A 15,911-nucleotide genomic window follows, 5' to 3' on the forward strand; every position below is an offset into this window, starting at 1 on the left:
CATCATCATCATCATCATCATCATCATCATCGCCACTCCTCCAGTAGGAAGGGCGCATCCCGGATAGATAGCTAGCTGGCTAGCTGTACTCACAACGATGGCAGTCAACCTCAGCAAAAATGGCCCTGCATTATCATCTGCTTTTGGAGAAGTGGTAGACGAGAAATCAAGTACCAACTGGTAAGAAGTAACCTTTATTAAAACACCTTTATTATTATTAATGCTATGTAGGAGCATTATGTTAGCTTCAGATGTTAGCTAGCATTGTCGTCAAGTTAACAGCAACATCACGACAGATAAACTTAACCTGACACCTTACTGTTAGTTTGTTAACCACAACAGACTTTCTACTTATTAAACTTAAAGATAACAGGAGCTAAATGCAGCTTCATGGGGTGTTAGCTTCCTCAGAGCTAACTGAATAGCTTAGTAACATTAATTACCTAGGTAACATAATGTTACTGAGCAACCGACGAGCTAAGCTAAACACTTCTCTCTGTGCTTGCATTTATGTGTGTTTTAAGTCGTTTTATCACATTTGTGTGTCATGCAATTGGGTGAATAGGTTGGTAGCTAACCTCACCCACTTCCTGGTAAGAAATCAAAAGTTAAATATGGCCAATTATGTGAGAGTCTAAACCAGGAACTTCCTGTTACTTAAGGTTACAGCAGTGTGTCTGTGACTCAGTGTGTGTCTGTCTGTCTGTCTGCCTTGAGGTTGAAATAATTAAACCTGTTGATGACAGCTGCAGTGTTTAATGATGACCTGAATTAATTAAAGAGCAAATTGCCCAGGGAGTCCTGCTGCCCCATATTCAGTCTGAAAAAGTGTCTCTTGTGTGAATGTTTGCCACTCAAGTTTTAGTTAATTTGGACAGACCTATTCGCCTATACTACCACAACTTACTGTCACTGTAGTTGTTTTCTGAAATGATGCTGACAGATGATGTAAAATACAGAAGCGATCAGTCATCGACTAGTATTAATTAATCCCAAAGATCAATTGCCCAGGGAGTCCTGCTGCCTCATATTCAGTCTGAAAATGTGTCTCTTGTGAATGTTTGCCACTCAAGTTTTAGGAATTTGGAAAGACACCGCTTATTTTATTTTATTTATTTTATTATTTTATTTAAAAGGGACCATGTAAGTCAAGTCAAATTTATTTCTATAGCACATTTAAAACAATATGAGCTGACCAAAGTGCTTTACAGACATAGGCAGAATAAAAAACAGAATAAAAACAGGTCAACAGAGCAGACAACAAAATCTCACACATCCACAGACAGAGATCAAGATAAAATCCATGAGTAAAAGACTGTTATAATGAGCGTTATGAAAGGCCAATTAGTTAGTTAGTCGTTGCAATTCATGTACATTCAAAAGCCAAAGAAAAGAGGTGGGTCTTAAGCTGTGCTTTGAAAAACTCGTTGTACAGTTTAAAACATAAATGTCGCCATTTGATGCACCGTACCAGATTATAGCTTTAAGATAATTCACATCTGTAGTCCCTTGGCAGGTCAAAACAAAGAAACATAACTACAATCATACAAGAAAGAACATACAAAATGCACAATACACAGCTACACACAATAGCACATCACAAAGTATATGTATATATATATATATATATATATATATATATATATATATATATATATATATAACAGTTATATTATATACCACAACTTACTGTTACTGTAGTTGTTTTCTGAAATGATGCTGACAGATGATGTAAAATAATCAGTCATCCATTAGTTCCTCTTACCTAGTCACCAGGGTCTGAAATTAAGTTTTTTCCTCACCTACCACTGTGACAGGTCACTGAACATTTCTACCGGCCATTAAAGGTTTTTGTCTGCCACTTCTGAAATCTATGTAGAACGCTTTAGAACTGTAAACACTGAATCAGTACCAGACAGTATAAATATGGAATATATCATATAACTTTAATCCCTGACTATTTTAAATTTAGGAATTGCTTTTTAAAATGATATTTCGTAATATAAGGAGACATATCTGCCATGGTGGCAGGTGACCTGAAATTTCTACCTGCCACAGCCAACATTTACCCTGTATTTGGCAGGTGCTAATTTCATTCCCTGTTTGCTCAGTTTTAGGCATTTGGACAGACCTATTCGCCTATACCACAACTTACTGTTACTGTAGTTGTTTTCTGAAATTATGCTGACAGATGATGTAAAATACAGAAGCGATCAGTCATCGACTAGTTCCTCTTACCTAGCTCTGAAAGTATGAACTAAAACCAGTGTGCTCACCAGAAGCAAATGTCTTTATAAGGCCACTGAACCTGACAGTGATTTTTTTTTGTTCCAATATTTTTTTATTTCTGCAAACATTAAGAAGAAGAAGAAGAAAGGCACTTTATTAATCCCTGAGGGGAAATTCAATTGTTTCACTCTGTTATATATACAGGACACACACACACACACACACACACACAAACAGGACCTATATACCTGTGTTAATGAGAGAGATGTCAGAGCGAGCGCCCCGAGCTGTTGGGGGATTGGTGCCTTGCTCAAGGGTAGCTCTGCAGTGCCCAAGAGGCAAACTGGCATCTCTCCAGCGACCAGTTCACACTCAGAACTTGGTCCATGCGGGGACTTGAACCAGCGAAGCCTAGCCAAGTCGCTATGGACTGAGCTACTGCCGTACTGTTCTGAAATTGACATTCCAAGCAGAGATTTAATTGCTACTGTAATATGTAAGGTGATTATCATGTCAATTACAATGTGTGACATGGCTACACGACAATAATACAAGCAGATCTCATAAGTTAAGTGTCTGCATGAAAACAGGCCAAATGATTTGTCTCACAAGAGCATCTATGATTTTCTATCAAATGGGACCTAAAGGATAAAGATACTATTTGCAATCATAACTAAGTATATTGTGTGTCATTATATTAGAGCTGCAACTAAAGATTATCTTCATTGTTGATTAATCAGCAGATTGTTTCCTTTATTAATGGAATAGTTGTTTTGATTCAAGATCAATCATCATCATGATTTTCCAGAGCCAAAGGTGACATCTTTGAATGCCTTGCTTTGTCCAACCAACAGTCCAAAACCGAAAAAGATATTCAGTTTACTGTCATTTACAACAAAGAAAAGCATTAAATCCACACATTTGAGAAGCTGGAACAGGCAGATTTGGGGTATTTTTGTTTGGAAAAATGACTGAAATGATTAATCGATATTCGATTATCGAACTATTTGCAGATTAACTTTCTGGCAATCGATTAACCAACTTATCTTTTCAGCTATTCATTGAATTATAGCTTGCTTTATCCCTGCCACATCTCCTAATAGTTACTGATGACTATTATATTACTGAGTACAGTAATACAACAATAAAGGCTACCAAATGGCCATAAATTAATTTATAGACTTACTTAAAAAATTTAGCATCCAATTTATCTAAGTTTAACACAAAAGCCGCTCTTGTAAGTGCTTGTCAGCATAATCTTTAGATTAATATAATTATCTAGTATTTTCTAATATTTAGTCTGCACCAATAAAAAAATACTCTTTGGCCCATATTTAACCCGAAAATACGGTTTGGCCTACCCAAACATGAAGAAGACGGACTGTATGTCCACTTGAAGAAAATGACAGAGAAAAGATTTACTTCGCACGGCAGCTGGATTCTTGCGATGTCACAAGATCACGCGAGAATCACGGGATCACATATCACATTAAAATCCATCTTGTCAGGCTTCAAGTAATGCGTGTGTGTCGTAGATGCTGTGATAACATCAGTTATATAAGAACTGGAGAGTATTTAAAGAACGTTTTTCTCGGTGGAAAAGATGTTTTGACTTTTCTCCCGACTGGCTTCTGCAAGAGTTCGATTGACAGACAGTTCATCCAATCACCAGCCAAGTATTTTTTTGAAATTACCTGAACTTTTCCAAACTGTTTCCAATGACAGCTTCTCAGATGGTTCTGTGTAACAAACCATTTGGCGGGTCAGGTTAGGGAAATGTGCCTTCCCTGCAGGAAATGGCCCAGTATTAACTAGGTATTCAGTTTGTGTAGGACTGCTAATCCTTATTTATTTTTATCAGGGGGTTTAGTATCAAGGAAAAGCCAATTAAATCTTTCCCGGTGCCGGGGCACGCAACCTGTAAACGTTACTGACATGGCTTATTTAAAATGGGATTAAAGCTACTTCTATAAAATGTATCCTGTTGGAATAGGGTTTAAGGGCGATAGTGGCTTAAATCTGTTTACCAAACTTCCATTGTTTTGTTTAGTGTGAAGTGATTCACATCGACCTCTGGAACGAACTCCTTTCTGTCTGTCTGTGTGATCTGTTTAGCTTGTATTTTAATATCCTTAATCCTGTGTTTTCCACAGGGCCTTGTTCACCTACGAGGGAAACAGTAATGATATCCGCCTGGCAGAAAAGGGGGGTGAGTAACCGAGTACATATTGTTATCACGTTTTTATGATCTCAACGCGATATTATCAAATGTGTGTGCAGGAATTTCATTGTCAGCACACAGCTGCAGTACTGGAATATCAGCACAAAAGGAGTGCTTGCCTCTGCTTTCTCACCCCATCATTTGTAAGAGGGGAAAATGTCCACAGTTACACAACCAACCACAGTAACCATTTGACTTTTCCCACAATGTTTATGCTTCAGATGGAGGACTGGAGGAGCTGGTTGAGGAATTGAACAGTGGAAAAGTGATGTACGCTTTCTGCCGGGTCCAGGATCCAAATTCTGGCCTGCCTAAATATGTCCTCATCAACTGGGTTTGTGCCACACTTAACTATCGTACATTTGTTTGTCCTCTTTGAAGTGGCCGCCCTTGAACTTGTAGAGTCATTCTTTGTGTTTCAGACTGGAGAAGGAGTGAAGGACTCCAGGAAAGGAATGTGTGCAAATCATGTCAGCGCCATGGCCAATTTTCTAAGGGTAACACTTCACTAATTTTTGAGTCTATCTTAAATATGAATTTGAATTTTTACTACAGTCTGGTTTGTGTTTGCAGAGGAGGTTATTTGTGTGCTAAATTACATGTTATTGATGGCTTTGAGCAGGACTTAAATATAAAAAAACATAAAGATACTATTCAGCATGCTGCAGGCATTGTTGGAATAATGCAACAGCTCTGTTGGATTGGTGTCAGTGTCCTTCATATCATACCAGCAAACAGCACATGTAAACAAACTATTAGGTGGTGCTTGCATAAACCAAGATAACAACTTGTATTTCATGCCGTTTCAGGGTGCCCATGTCACAATAAACGCCAGAGGAGATGAGGACGTGGAGCCCGAGGTGATCATGGAGAAGGTGGCCAAAGCCTCGGGAGCCAACTACAGCTTCCACAAAGAAACTTCCAGCCGCTTCCAGGACAGCGGTCCTCAGGGCCCTGTGGTATGCAGCGCATGCAGTTCCCGTCTCGTGCCCTCCTGTTTGCTTATGTTTTCATGCTAGAAAAATAAGCAGAGGGCTAGATCTTGACTAGGCTCCTTAATCTCAAAATGTAGATGCATTTGAATGTTTGTTTTGTTTTTTTTCCTCTTTGTCATGGCCGGCCATTCACACTGAAAACAATTTTTCAAACAAACTTTCCAAATGGGGAAATGCTGGCCAACAAGAAAGGCCTAAATACACTGAATTTAGTGAGAGAAAGCAACCATTGGTTCATATCTGATAGTCAATGAATGATAACTTGCATCATATAAATTATATAAATTATAAGTTATAATATTTTAAACAATGGTGTGACATCAGTTAGAGAGAAGACAAACGTTTAAATTTTATCCAGTTAATGAATGATAACAAGTATTATTACATTGTCGTTGAATATTCGATTCTGATTGGTCAATCACGGCATTCTACGGTCTGTTATTTCTTTATAGCAGACCGTTGCTATGTATAACAGACCGTTGATATTGGCGCAATTCTGATTTTCTTAAGTAAGTAGCCGTGTAATAAGCAGGATAATGTACAGCGAGTGGGTCATTGTTGTGAAATAAACACTGACAGGGTGATACAGCGAAGCGGCCCGGCTTGCTGTACATTGTCCCTTATCAACAAAGGAAAAAACATGGATTAGGCCTAGGTAAATGATGCTAACAAACACTTATCATATTTTCTTTTCTACCAATAATGTAAAATGTTTACACGATGATATTAAATGGTCTTTTCCTTCATGTAGGGCTCGGTGTACCAGAAGACCAACGCTATGTCCGAAATCAAAAAGACCAACAAAGACAACTTCTGGGCTCAGGCAGAGGTAGGCTCCTGAACTTGCATTAAGCGACTGCCGACTTCAACTTCACCTCCGAGACGGTGTCATGAGTACCTTAAAATGGCTCCCTTAGAAATTTTGAATTTTTATGTAAGATGTTTTTGAATCATCGACTCATTGAAATTGCAAGAACTCAGCGAAATATTGCACGAGTTTGCAGTTTTGAAACATTTGACACATATTTCCATTTCTCTTAAAAGCTTATATAAAAATACAAGGCAGGCAATTTTTATCCATCACAAATGTAACCGTAGTCAGCGAAAGCATTGTTGTAACTTTGTCTGCAGTTTTGGCTCATCACCTGTCACAAATACCCCCAGAAAGTGGTGCTGCAGTTCTCTTAGATAAACTATTATGGAATCAAGCTTTTTAATGACCATAATATTTGCAAAAATATCAAACCCATCGCTGACCATGTCGGTCTGTTTTGGCTTTCAGAAAGACGAGGAGAAACGCCGGAAGGAGGAGAGGAGCAGGGCAGACGGGGAGCGCCAGCACCTGGAGAAAGAGAGGAAAGACAGAGAGGCCAAGGAGACGGTGGTGAGGGACAAAAGGGACAAGGAGAAGTCCACTGAAATCGACCAACAGAAGTAGGTAGCAGCTGCAGGAAATGCACACTGGTTAAGTAGCGCCTATTAAAGGGTTCAAATGACATATCCATTCATTTGTTGAATAGGAAGTACCAGCAGCAGCAGGAAGCTGAGAGTAAAGAGCAGGAGAAACTACGCTGGGTGAGTGTCTCACAAGATTACACTAAGAGTAAATGAAGTAACCTGACAGAGACATAAGGAATCAGATGCTGAAGTGTTATCCACTTTTCTACGATATATGTTGATAGTTAAATACGTTTCTGTAGTGCACACATCTTGTTAAGTCAGGAAGGTAGCTAATGTCAGCAGTGATATTGACATTATCAGGAGGAGGAGGAGGCCCAGGCAGCCCAGAAGAAAGCTGTCAAGAGAGGTGAATCTGTGGAAAAGGCCAACGTGAGTTCTCCTTCGTGAAAGCGCTCTCTTCTGGCCAAACTACTCTCCTTTTTCTTGCCATCTCAAACCAAGTGTTTTCGTGTCTTTCAAATGAAATGTGAACCATAACGTAACACACTTATTTTCTAGTCTTTACTGCATGATGTCTCCTTTCTCTGTGATCATTAACGGACATCAGACATCTGTCTGTTCTGGTGTATTTTTTCTCTCAGCAACACTTCCCACTGCATTATTAATAACCCACGGCTTGTCTAATGCTTATTGTACGTTTTCTTTTTTTCTAGGAGGCGGCTTCTCTCATCTCTCAGCGTGCTTTGAACCCCAGAGAGATGTTCAAGCAGAGAGAGAGGGGAATGACTCCCAGTGACTCGGACGTCCCCTCTGCTGCCCCTGCCAGCCCCCGGCCAGGTATTAGCCCCCAGCCAGGTAATAGCCCCGACCTTTCCATATAAATCTGTTTGCTTTAAATGTCACAGTTTTAGTGCAAAGCTCTCTTAGCCTCTCTCTCAGCTAGCGGTACGTACAAACCGGTGATTTTTCTAGAGGACATTGCCTCCTGACGCTTTAACTTTCCATCAGACTACTGGTCTCATAAGTCATACTTAACGCTGTGCCTCCATCATGGTGTCTTCTCTTCTTCTGCTCAACCGGTCTGCACTTTGTTTTCTCTCTCGTCCATGTTGATTTTTTGCATGTTTTGGGGGTTCCATGTGTGTCTCTGCTCAGGGCGTCTGCAAAGCCCTTTTCTGTCTAAGCCAGTGTATGAAAGTGAGCGAGCCAGCTCACCTCTGCGCCAAGCTTCTCCTGTGCCAGCAGGCTCCGCCTCTCCTGTCCGCGCTACAGGTGTGAGCTCACGCACACACACACACACACACACATAGAATGCATACATCTTGGGTGACAGTCTCATACTTAACTAAAGCTCCATGCTTCATTTCTCATTGTTGTTTCTGTGTGTGATCATCTTCATATTCCTTATAATCACAAATTTCATCATGCTTCCATTCAATGTCATTTTCATTCCCTAAGAAACCTCCAAATTATTGTGTTACTCCTAAAAGTGTAACGTGCCAACACTCCCCTTATGTCTGAGATGGGTGGTGGTTTTCAGCCTGTGTGGACTTGTGAATGTGTTCCCCTGTGTACATGCATGTCTGTGCTTGTGTTTTGGGTGATAAGAGCCTGATGTGGATGATGGACAGTCCAGGTGTGAGTATGAGGAGCAGGAGGTGACCCCCCAGGAGCAGCATGAAGGTGGGGCCCTTTTCACACAACACCAGCCTCCATTTCCCAACCCTCCCATCCCATCTGCTTCTTATAAAAATTCTTTAGCAATTTGTTATAAGCACATATTATTCCCTCCAGCCAAACTATGCTGTCAGGATCAGCTGCTGCTGCTGCCACCTGCTGGTGGGTAACCAGCCCAGCTCAGAAAACATCATACTGATAGTAATCTAATCTTTTCAGAGGAGGCACCGGCTGCAAACTCCTACGTCGAAGAGAAGGCTTATGAAGAGCCCGCTCAGGTGATTTTTACCTCTTACCTTTAGCAGGAAATGCTTTGACAGTTTTTTTTTCCATCATATAAATAATTACAAAACTTTATTCCAGCCCCAGGTGGAGGAGAGTAACTCCTATGAGGTGATTGCTGAGGTGCCTGTTGAGGTGCCTGTTGAGGTGCCTGCTGAGGTGCCTGCTGTGGTGACTGCTGAGGAGACACCAGACAGAGGCACCTGTGCCAGGGCCTTGTATGACTACCAGGCTGGTGAGTTTTTTTTCAACTTTTTGCTCAACTTAACACCCTGCTTTAGCTTGGATGTGCCCCCCTTCACAAATAAACAAAAAAATGCTTTAAAAAACAGACTTACGCCCTACTATTGTAGATTTTTCACAGGTCTTTTGGAGGTGAAGATGACAGAATAGCTGTATCTTCAATGGAAAAGAGCAAATATGTACTGTTAAAATAAAGAGTGGGACCAAAATAAAATGATAGTTTAATCAAGTGACTGCACATATATTATATTATCTCCAAAAAAGTATATTTAGTGTTATGCTACTCTTGTTTGCAGTCCAATGAACTGTTACATAAAATAGGTGTTTGGTGTTGACGTCACAGCCACACACACAACATGCTGATGCTGTTATGCGTCATACCATGGTCTGAGTGAATACTCAATTCTGATTGGCTTCAGGGTGTCTAATAATACCTGATAATGTAAACCTACTAAGTAGTTCCAGTGAAACTGTCTGTTGACCGTTCTAAATGAATGCACTGGCTACAAAAATTGGAATATCCTATTTATAACACAGAGTGTAATGTTAGTACTTCAGTGCCTCATCCTCTGAACACCACAGGGTGGCGACTGTAACACACAAGCTGCAAGAAGTAAGTTGCACTGCCCCTCTGAACTGATACTAACACATAAGAGATCATCTCATATCCCACTCCCTATTCAACTGGCATACTTCAGGCTGCGGCCGACAGTACACATGGCCTCTGATTTGTTCATTATATCATGATATTGTGACAATGACATGGCTGGATAGCTGGCAAGTTTTGTTGTTCAACATACTGTCTAATTATATTTACTGTTTGTCAACCGTACACAATGTTGTGATGTTGAATCTTGCTGGCATAACGTTAGCTTTCTGGCTCATCTGAGCCAAAGTCGTAGCTAAGGTTCGTCCTATTTATTTTTTTTTGAAGCAGTGAACAACGTTTCTATTGCATAAGAATCTAATGGGATGGTAAAGTATTTGCAAACGCCTAGGGTTACCAGGGAAACGAAGTGAATGGATTGTGAAAAACTTTAGATTTTGGTTGCAAAATGGTCTTAATTTTTTTTTCTTTGGCAAGTGACCATGTTATAAGAGGGATAATGCCCTTCTAGGTGTCCATAATCAGGAATTAATGGACTTTGCTGAGGCCAATAATTCCTGATAATGGGCACCTCGTCGAGCATTATCCCTTACATAAAGCTCACAATTTGTAACATCGGCAAGTCCAAACTACGCCGTGGAGGAACAACCTTAAAACCATTTGGAACAACTTTGAGATCTGTTTAAGTGAGAGTGTGAGAAGGTGCTGCAACTTGGTGCAGGTTTGGAGAAAATGTGAGTTATTTAATAGTCATTGTTTTCTTATGAACATACAATTTAATTTTACATGAAGGAAAAGTTACAAAAATGTTTGCGTATGCTGTCAATTATAGTTCTTAGAAAGAAAGAAAATCGGAATCGGCAGGTCAGACTTTAAAAAATGTTACACTTTAAACGGTGCATCACTATTGAGAATGTATATTATAGAGTAACTTTGCTGACGTTCACGAGTCTCTGCTCTTCTCCTTCAGCTGACGACACAGAGATCTCATTCGATCCCGACGAGATCATCACCGGCATCGAGATGATAGACGAGGGCTGGTGGCGAGGCTACAGCCTAGACGGCCACTTTGGAATGTTCCCAGCCAATTACGTGGAGCTTATGTAGCCCCGCCCCCCCCCCCCCCCCCCCCCCGCCACCCTGCTCGCCCCCAGATTATCACACTGGCAGCCCCAGAGGACACCTGCAGTAAAACAACACACAGCAAAGTCAGTCCTCACACACACACACAGGTGAGCTGGTCCGGCTGAAACGTAGCAAACGATCCTCCACATCACGGACCGATGGACGGATGGTAATCGTGGGCCAGAAGCTTTTGAAATCTCTCCTCTTTTCAAGAAAACAATTCCTTTTAAATTGTTGATGTTGTGAGCAACTGATGGCATAGTTTAGGGATTTGTGAAGACCCATAGTCGGACCAATACTCCCCCCCACCCCCAAAAAACCCCATCTCTTTTCCTCTAAATGTGATGCAGTACGATATCAGCCTTCGTTCAGTCTTAAATTCAGTTGTGAGCATTTATAGCACTTCTAGTTCACATTCCTTACAAAGTGACTTCATTTCTTTTTCAGGTATAATTTCGTTGTTACTTGTAGCAAAATGCTCCTGTACATTTCAGGGAAAAACAAAAAGAAAAAAAAAATCAAAGATGGCGGTACCAGCTACAGTATAACCTTTTGCCTTGTTTTCGCCTTTCTTTACCGGCAGACTGAACTCTCCGTTCTTCTTTTTATGTGATTGATCCTGTGTGCATTTGAAACCATGTTTTAGTACTGATCTCACTGTGGTTGAAGTGAATATTTAAAACAAATCAGATGACGTTTGCTGTGCTCTGGGTGGACTTTAGCGGGGAATGCATAACACGGTTCAGTTCCCTTTAACTGTGAGTATATAACGGTTGTTTTTCATGTCAAATCCTTCGTCATCATCTGAATCACATTATTTCACCATATTTCACAGGAACAAGCTAGTCTGCATTATTTTTCTTTGTTTGGATCTCGCTGGTCTGAGGTTAAGCTTGAGTGCATAACAGATCTCTAACATGTGCTGTTATGGTGCCATAATGACGGGAAGTGAAATGCAGTGACATTTTAATCAAGAATTTGCAAGTTTTTATCATGGAACAAAATTGTTTGCTCTTTTTAAGCTTTGAGGTCAGTCGATAAAAGGAAAAAATAATTAATAATGAACAGAAAAAGGGCATCATGTATCCATTGCGTTATTCATGTTTATTTTTTCCAGAGTCTATTGTAATGCACAGACATTCTTCATAATAAAATAAATAAACCAAGCCGTGTTGTCACATCATCTTCTCACAGAGGCCGAGCCGAGAATATCACAGGCTGCATACATGTTTAGAAACGCTTGAAATAACATCGAAAACCTAAAGGGATTTTCAGAGGTCTAACAGGAACTCAGACGTATACACTATGTACTCTAATCGGTTTCCTGGAATGAGGCAACAGCTGGGGAATTCACCTCTAATGCACATAGGTTTCATTTTCACACGAAAATCTGATTTTACTTCTCCCACATCCTTCAGTTAAATCTTTGTTCGGCTTAACGACAAAAGATGATATAAGGATAATAATAATTCTGCATAAAATAGATTTTAAATAGATTTGTTTTATTCAGTCTACCTCCATTATTATCACCTTGTTTTGCCCATTTCACATTGTTTTCAAATTGTTTTGAAATCACATCGGTAATCTGAGATGTTACATTTAATTTCCACTCTGTGTTTAAGACAGTTGTCATAAATAATATAATCTTTTATCGTGCAAATCAGACTTTGCTGCTGAATATTGTTCAAGAAGAAACAAACTGAAATTTTTCCTCAATAAAATGTCATCTTAATAATTATAATTTTAATGCTCCAGTTCCATTAAATACTTCCCAAATTCTCAGTTTCAATCTGTATCTAATCTAGTGATTTAATATTAGCTTGTCTCTAAATGAATCACAGTTCAAATTTCCACTCACACCTACACCATCTAGAAACACTACAGATAGAAAAATATTAACTCTCACTATTTAAATTTTACACCTATGCTTTTAATGATTGCAGATATACTTCTGTAAGTTTCGTCTTATCCCTAAAACACCATGGTGCGTCTTTAAACCCATTTATTATGGAAAACCTCATTCAGCTAATTACAGTTTCTCACCATGACTGGAATCTTACCAGTTAACCATTTGCAGATTGTTCCCAGGGATAGTGACTCACATCAGACAGGAAATCTTTTGTGTGTTGGATTCACAATATTTTCTCCACACATTGTCACTTAGCTATTGTGCTGCCCTCACCTCAACCTCGCATGTTTATGTCAGTGAAAGTCTGAAATGAATAGCTGGGGATTTTCTCAATCTTGCGACCGATGTTTTTGCTCATCGCCGGCTGCAGGAGACAGAAAAGCTCATAAGAGCTCTGCAAAACATATTGTCCCAATTAAATGGAATTCAAATTTAAATTAAAAAAAATCTATGAAAAATAAAGCCTCATGTATGACTTAAACTATGAATGTTATTGTAGAAGTTCAAATTTACCTCATTTCTGCAAGTTGTTTTTATATCTGCATTAAATCGCTCTTGTGTGTCTATAAGTAGTGAATCAGATGTCTTATCTAGATCAAATGTTTTATTTCTACATTTTACGTCTAGCATTCGTTCATATGGGAGCCATGTGAACACAAACAACTAATATCACATTTCTTCCATTTTTGCAGAGAGCTTTGTTGATCGTCTCAAAACGCGAAACAAAACTTGTTTTGTATCTATCAAACAAAAAAAAATCCCTCTTGAGATTTGGACAGTCTGTAGATATTTGGTTATTTTGACATTTAAATGTTAATCATTTTGAAATGTCACACTCCATCCGCACCAGATGGGGGAATAGGGCATCCCCCTTTGAAATAGATCAAAAACATGGGGAGGAAATGTGGATAGTGCCGAGCGCAGTGTTTTTTTTCACAAGATCTGTGTCGTTTCACTGAGTGTGGGACTGAAAAAGGAAAATGGAGGGAAAATACTGTACGTTTTAAATGTGATCACATGAGAACATGTCAGCAAAGGGTTAAAAATGCTTTAATCAAATATGAAAGTCATGTAAAGCAATTTGACCTTGATGCTTTAAAGGCCATGAGGAACATAAAATCTTGAGACAACTCCCTCTGACTCAGACGAGAAATAGGTGACCGTTTTATTACCACTCATCTCTAGTGGAAAAAAAACTGCTTCTGCATTGTCCTGACGTATTATTTTTAGCCAATATCTTTCAGGCGATTGCCGGTAGGAACCATTTTAAAGAAGTAGTGCTTCTTCTCTTCCTTAAAACGTAAGGTCTTCAATCCCTGCAGCTAACGGCCCAAAACTTTCATTTACGGTATCTACATGTGAGCTACTAGAGTCAGCTATTAGCCGTTATGAGTCAAACATATGGGACCAGTTTAAAGCACTTTTTACGCTAATGCCATTTCAGCAGCAAATTTGTTTTATTTTGGTGCTTTTAGGTTAGCACAGCAGCATTACCTCACATTAGGATCAGGGTTGGAAGTTTTTATTTAATTTCAAACAATATGATGTGCTCAAAAAGCAACATTATGTATGCACGTGATTGAAAATTAAAGAGCAACCAGTGTTTTATCTTCTCACCTTGCTTCAGTGATGTACAGGTGGACTCCAGGACATTGTGACATCACTGATGGGTGTTTGGGTGGTTACAGGTACAACAGAGTAGGGATGTCATGAGAACTGATACTTTAGTATCAATTCAATGCCAAAATTCTGAAAACGTGACGGTACTCGTTTTTAGGTACCGCAGTAAACTCACTATCCACACAATACTTTTCACTGTTAATACTACATTGTGAACAAGAAATCCGTGTTGAAGTCAGCAGGATGAGCTAGTTAACGTTAATGTGAGGTGCCATTGATTTACATTATGATGCATTCAGGCATATTAAATGATGAAGGTAGATTCTAACGTTATAATGTGTTCAAATGTAATCTTGTAAAATATTTTTTTTTGGTGAGAAACGAATGAATCCAGTCGTTTGAAGGAGATGATTTCACAGCAATATAATAATAGAGAGGGAATTATGACCTGTTTATCTTCATAATAAAACCCAGTATGTAACAGTAATAAAGGAGTGTATGTTGACGTACATGGGATTTATTGTTTTATTTTTGTTTTTTACCGTGATATCGAATTGGTATCGAGAATCGTGGAATTTCACTGGTATTGGTATCGACTACTACTTTCTGGTATCTAGACATCCCTACTACAGAGTACATTTCTAACCACATGTAGGCTATCTTTAAGTAGTTATATCTCTATCAAATAAAACTACTTTTCTTACCATAACCAATACTCCCATAATCATACTCTGTTTTGAACAAACCCTCCTTGTGTTTGGTTTTGTTTTAACATTCCGATTAAACTCATAATAAATTAAGGAAGTTTTAAAAATGCATAGTCATTGTGATATTTAATACTTCATGTTATACTTCTTGGAAGATATTTCGTGAAAGCAGGAAATGTCTCTCCCTTTACACACATTAAAACACACACAATGGTGTCCAAACACACATTTTTGGGAACCAGTAAAGTGATTTCCCATTTTTGTTTTAAAATATGAAAACGAAACTGTATTATTTGTTTCTGAATTAGCTTATCTGATCTGTTGTGAAACAGACCGTTTATTAGTGATTAGCTCCAGGAAATATGTGATGCTTACTCAGCAGCGATGTACGTAAGACAGTAAATGGTTCCGTCTTCTTGGTTCCTTTGTTTGAGAATAAATTCCTAAAATACTATGTTTTAATAATGTGGGCATCTGGGAAATGTTATTCTTACATATAGACACTTTTGAACCTTCAGTTGGGCATCAGTTGAATGTCTCTTTCACTTCCCCAAATTCAGCTATTTTGGTGAATTTGAGTCCAGTCTGTACTGAAGGTGTCACAAACTTAGCTGTGTTATTATAAACTGTACGGAGGAAATGTGTTATTAGTCATGTCTTGGATATATGTTTCTAAATGTGCACAATAATAATAAAAAAAAGAAGCAGTAATGACATTTACAGCACCATTTGTTTCTAACAACACTGTAAACATAAGAGACCAACTTAATTTCCCTAATTTACCTGGAAATAAATAAACTATAGTCATCACATTTTGTCTGAAAAGACATTGTGATACTTGAGTAACAATAAAACATTCAGTTTCCCAGACTCATTTGCTGTCGTGCGAGCAGAA

General features: G+C 39.0%; 1 protein-coding gene across 3 annotated transcripts; it reads left to right on the forward strand.

Annotated features, from left to right (window-relative positions):
• Positions 1 to 11,946, forward strand: dbnlb (drebrin-like b). Of its 3 annotated transcripts, XM_037778267.1 has the most exons (17): positions 2 to 180; positions 4,383 to 4,438; positions 4,672 to 4,784; positions 4,873 to 4,947; positions 5,260 to 5,409; positions 6,197 to 6,274; positions 6,728 to 6,879; positions 6,966 to 7,020; positions 7,207 to 7,275; positions 7,560 to 7,701; positions 8,002 to 8,118; positions 8,455 to 8,529; positions 8,743 to 8,801; positions 8,887 to 8,916; positions 8,953 to 9,040; positions 10,626 to 10,774; positions 10,808 to 11,946. In XM_037778267.1, exons 1-16 carry the CDS (start codon positions 98 to 100, stop codon positions 10,760 to 10,762), a joined length of 1,479 nt encoding a protein of 492 aa, XP_037634195.1. In that variant the 5' UTR covers positions 2 to 97; the 3' UTR covers positions 10,763 to 10,774; positions 10,808 to 11,946. The 3 variants fall into 3 exon arrangements, with proteins under 3 accessions (XP_037634193.1, XP_037634194.1, XP_037634195.1); XM_037778265.1 differs by having other exon boundaries at positions 1 to 180; positions 8,887 to 9,040; positions 10,626 to 10,769; positions 10,803 to 11,946; XM_037778266.1 differs by having other exon boundaries at positions 1 to 180; positions 8,887 to 9,040; positions 10,626 to 10,766; positions 10,799 to 11,946.
• The last annotated feature ends 3,965 nt before the right edge of the window (positions 11,947 to 15,911 follow it).

The sequence above is a fragment of the Sebastes umbrosus genome, chromosome 8 (genome assembly GCF_015220745.1).
Source record: "Sebastes umbrosus isolate fSebUmb1 chromosome 8, fSebUmb1.pri, whole genome shotgun sequence".
Classification (NCBI taxonomy): domain Eukaryota; kingdom Metazoa; phylum Chordata; class Actinopteri; order Perciformes; family Sebastidae; genus Sebastes; species Sebastes umbrosus.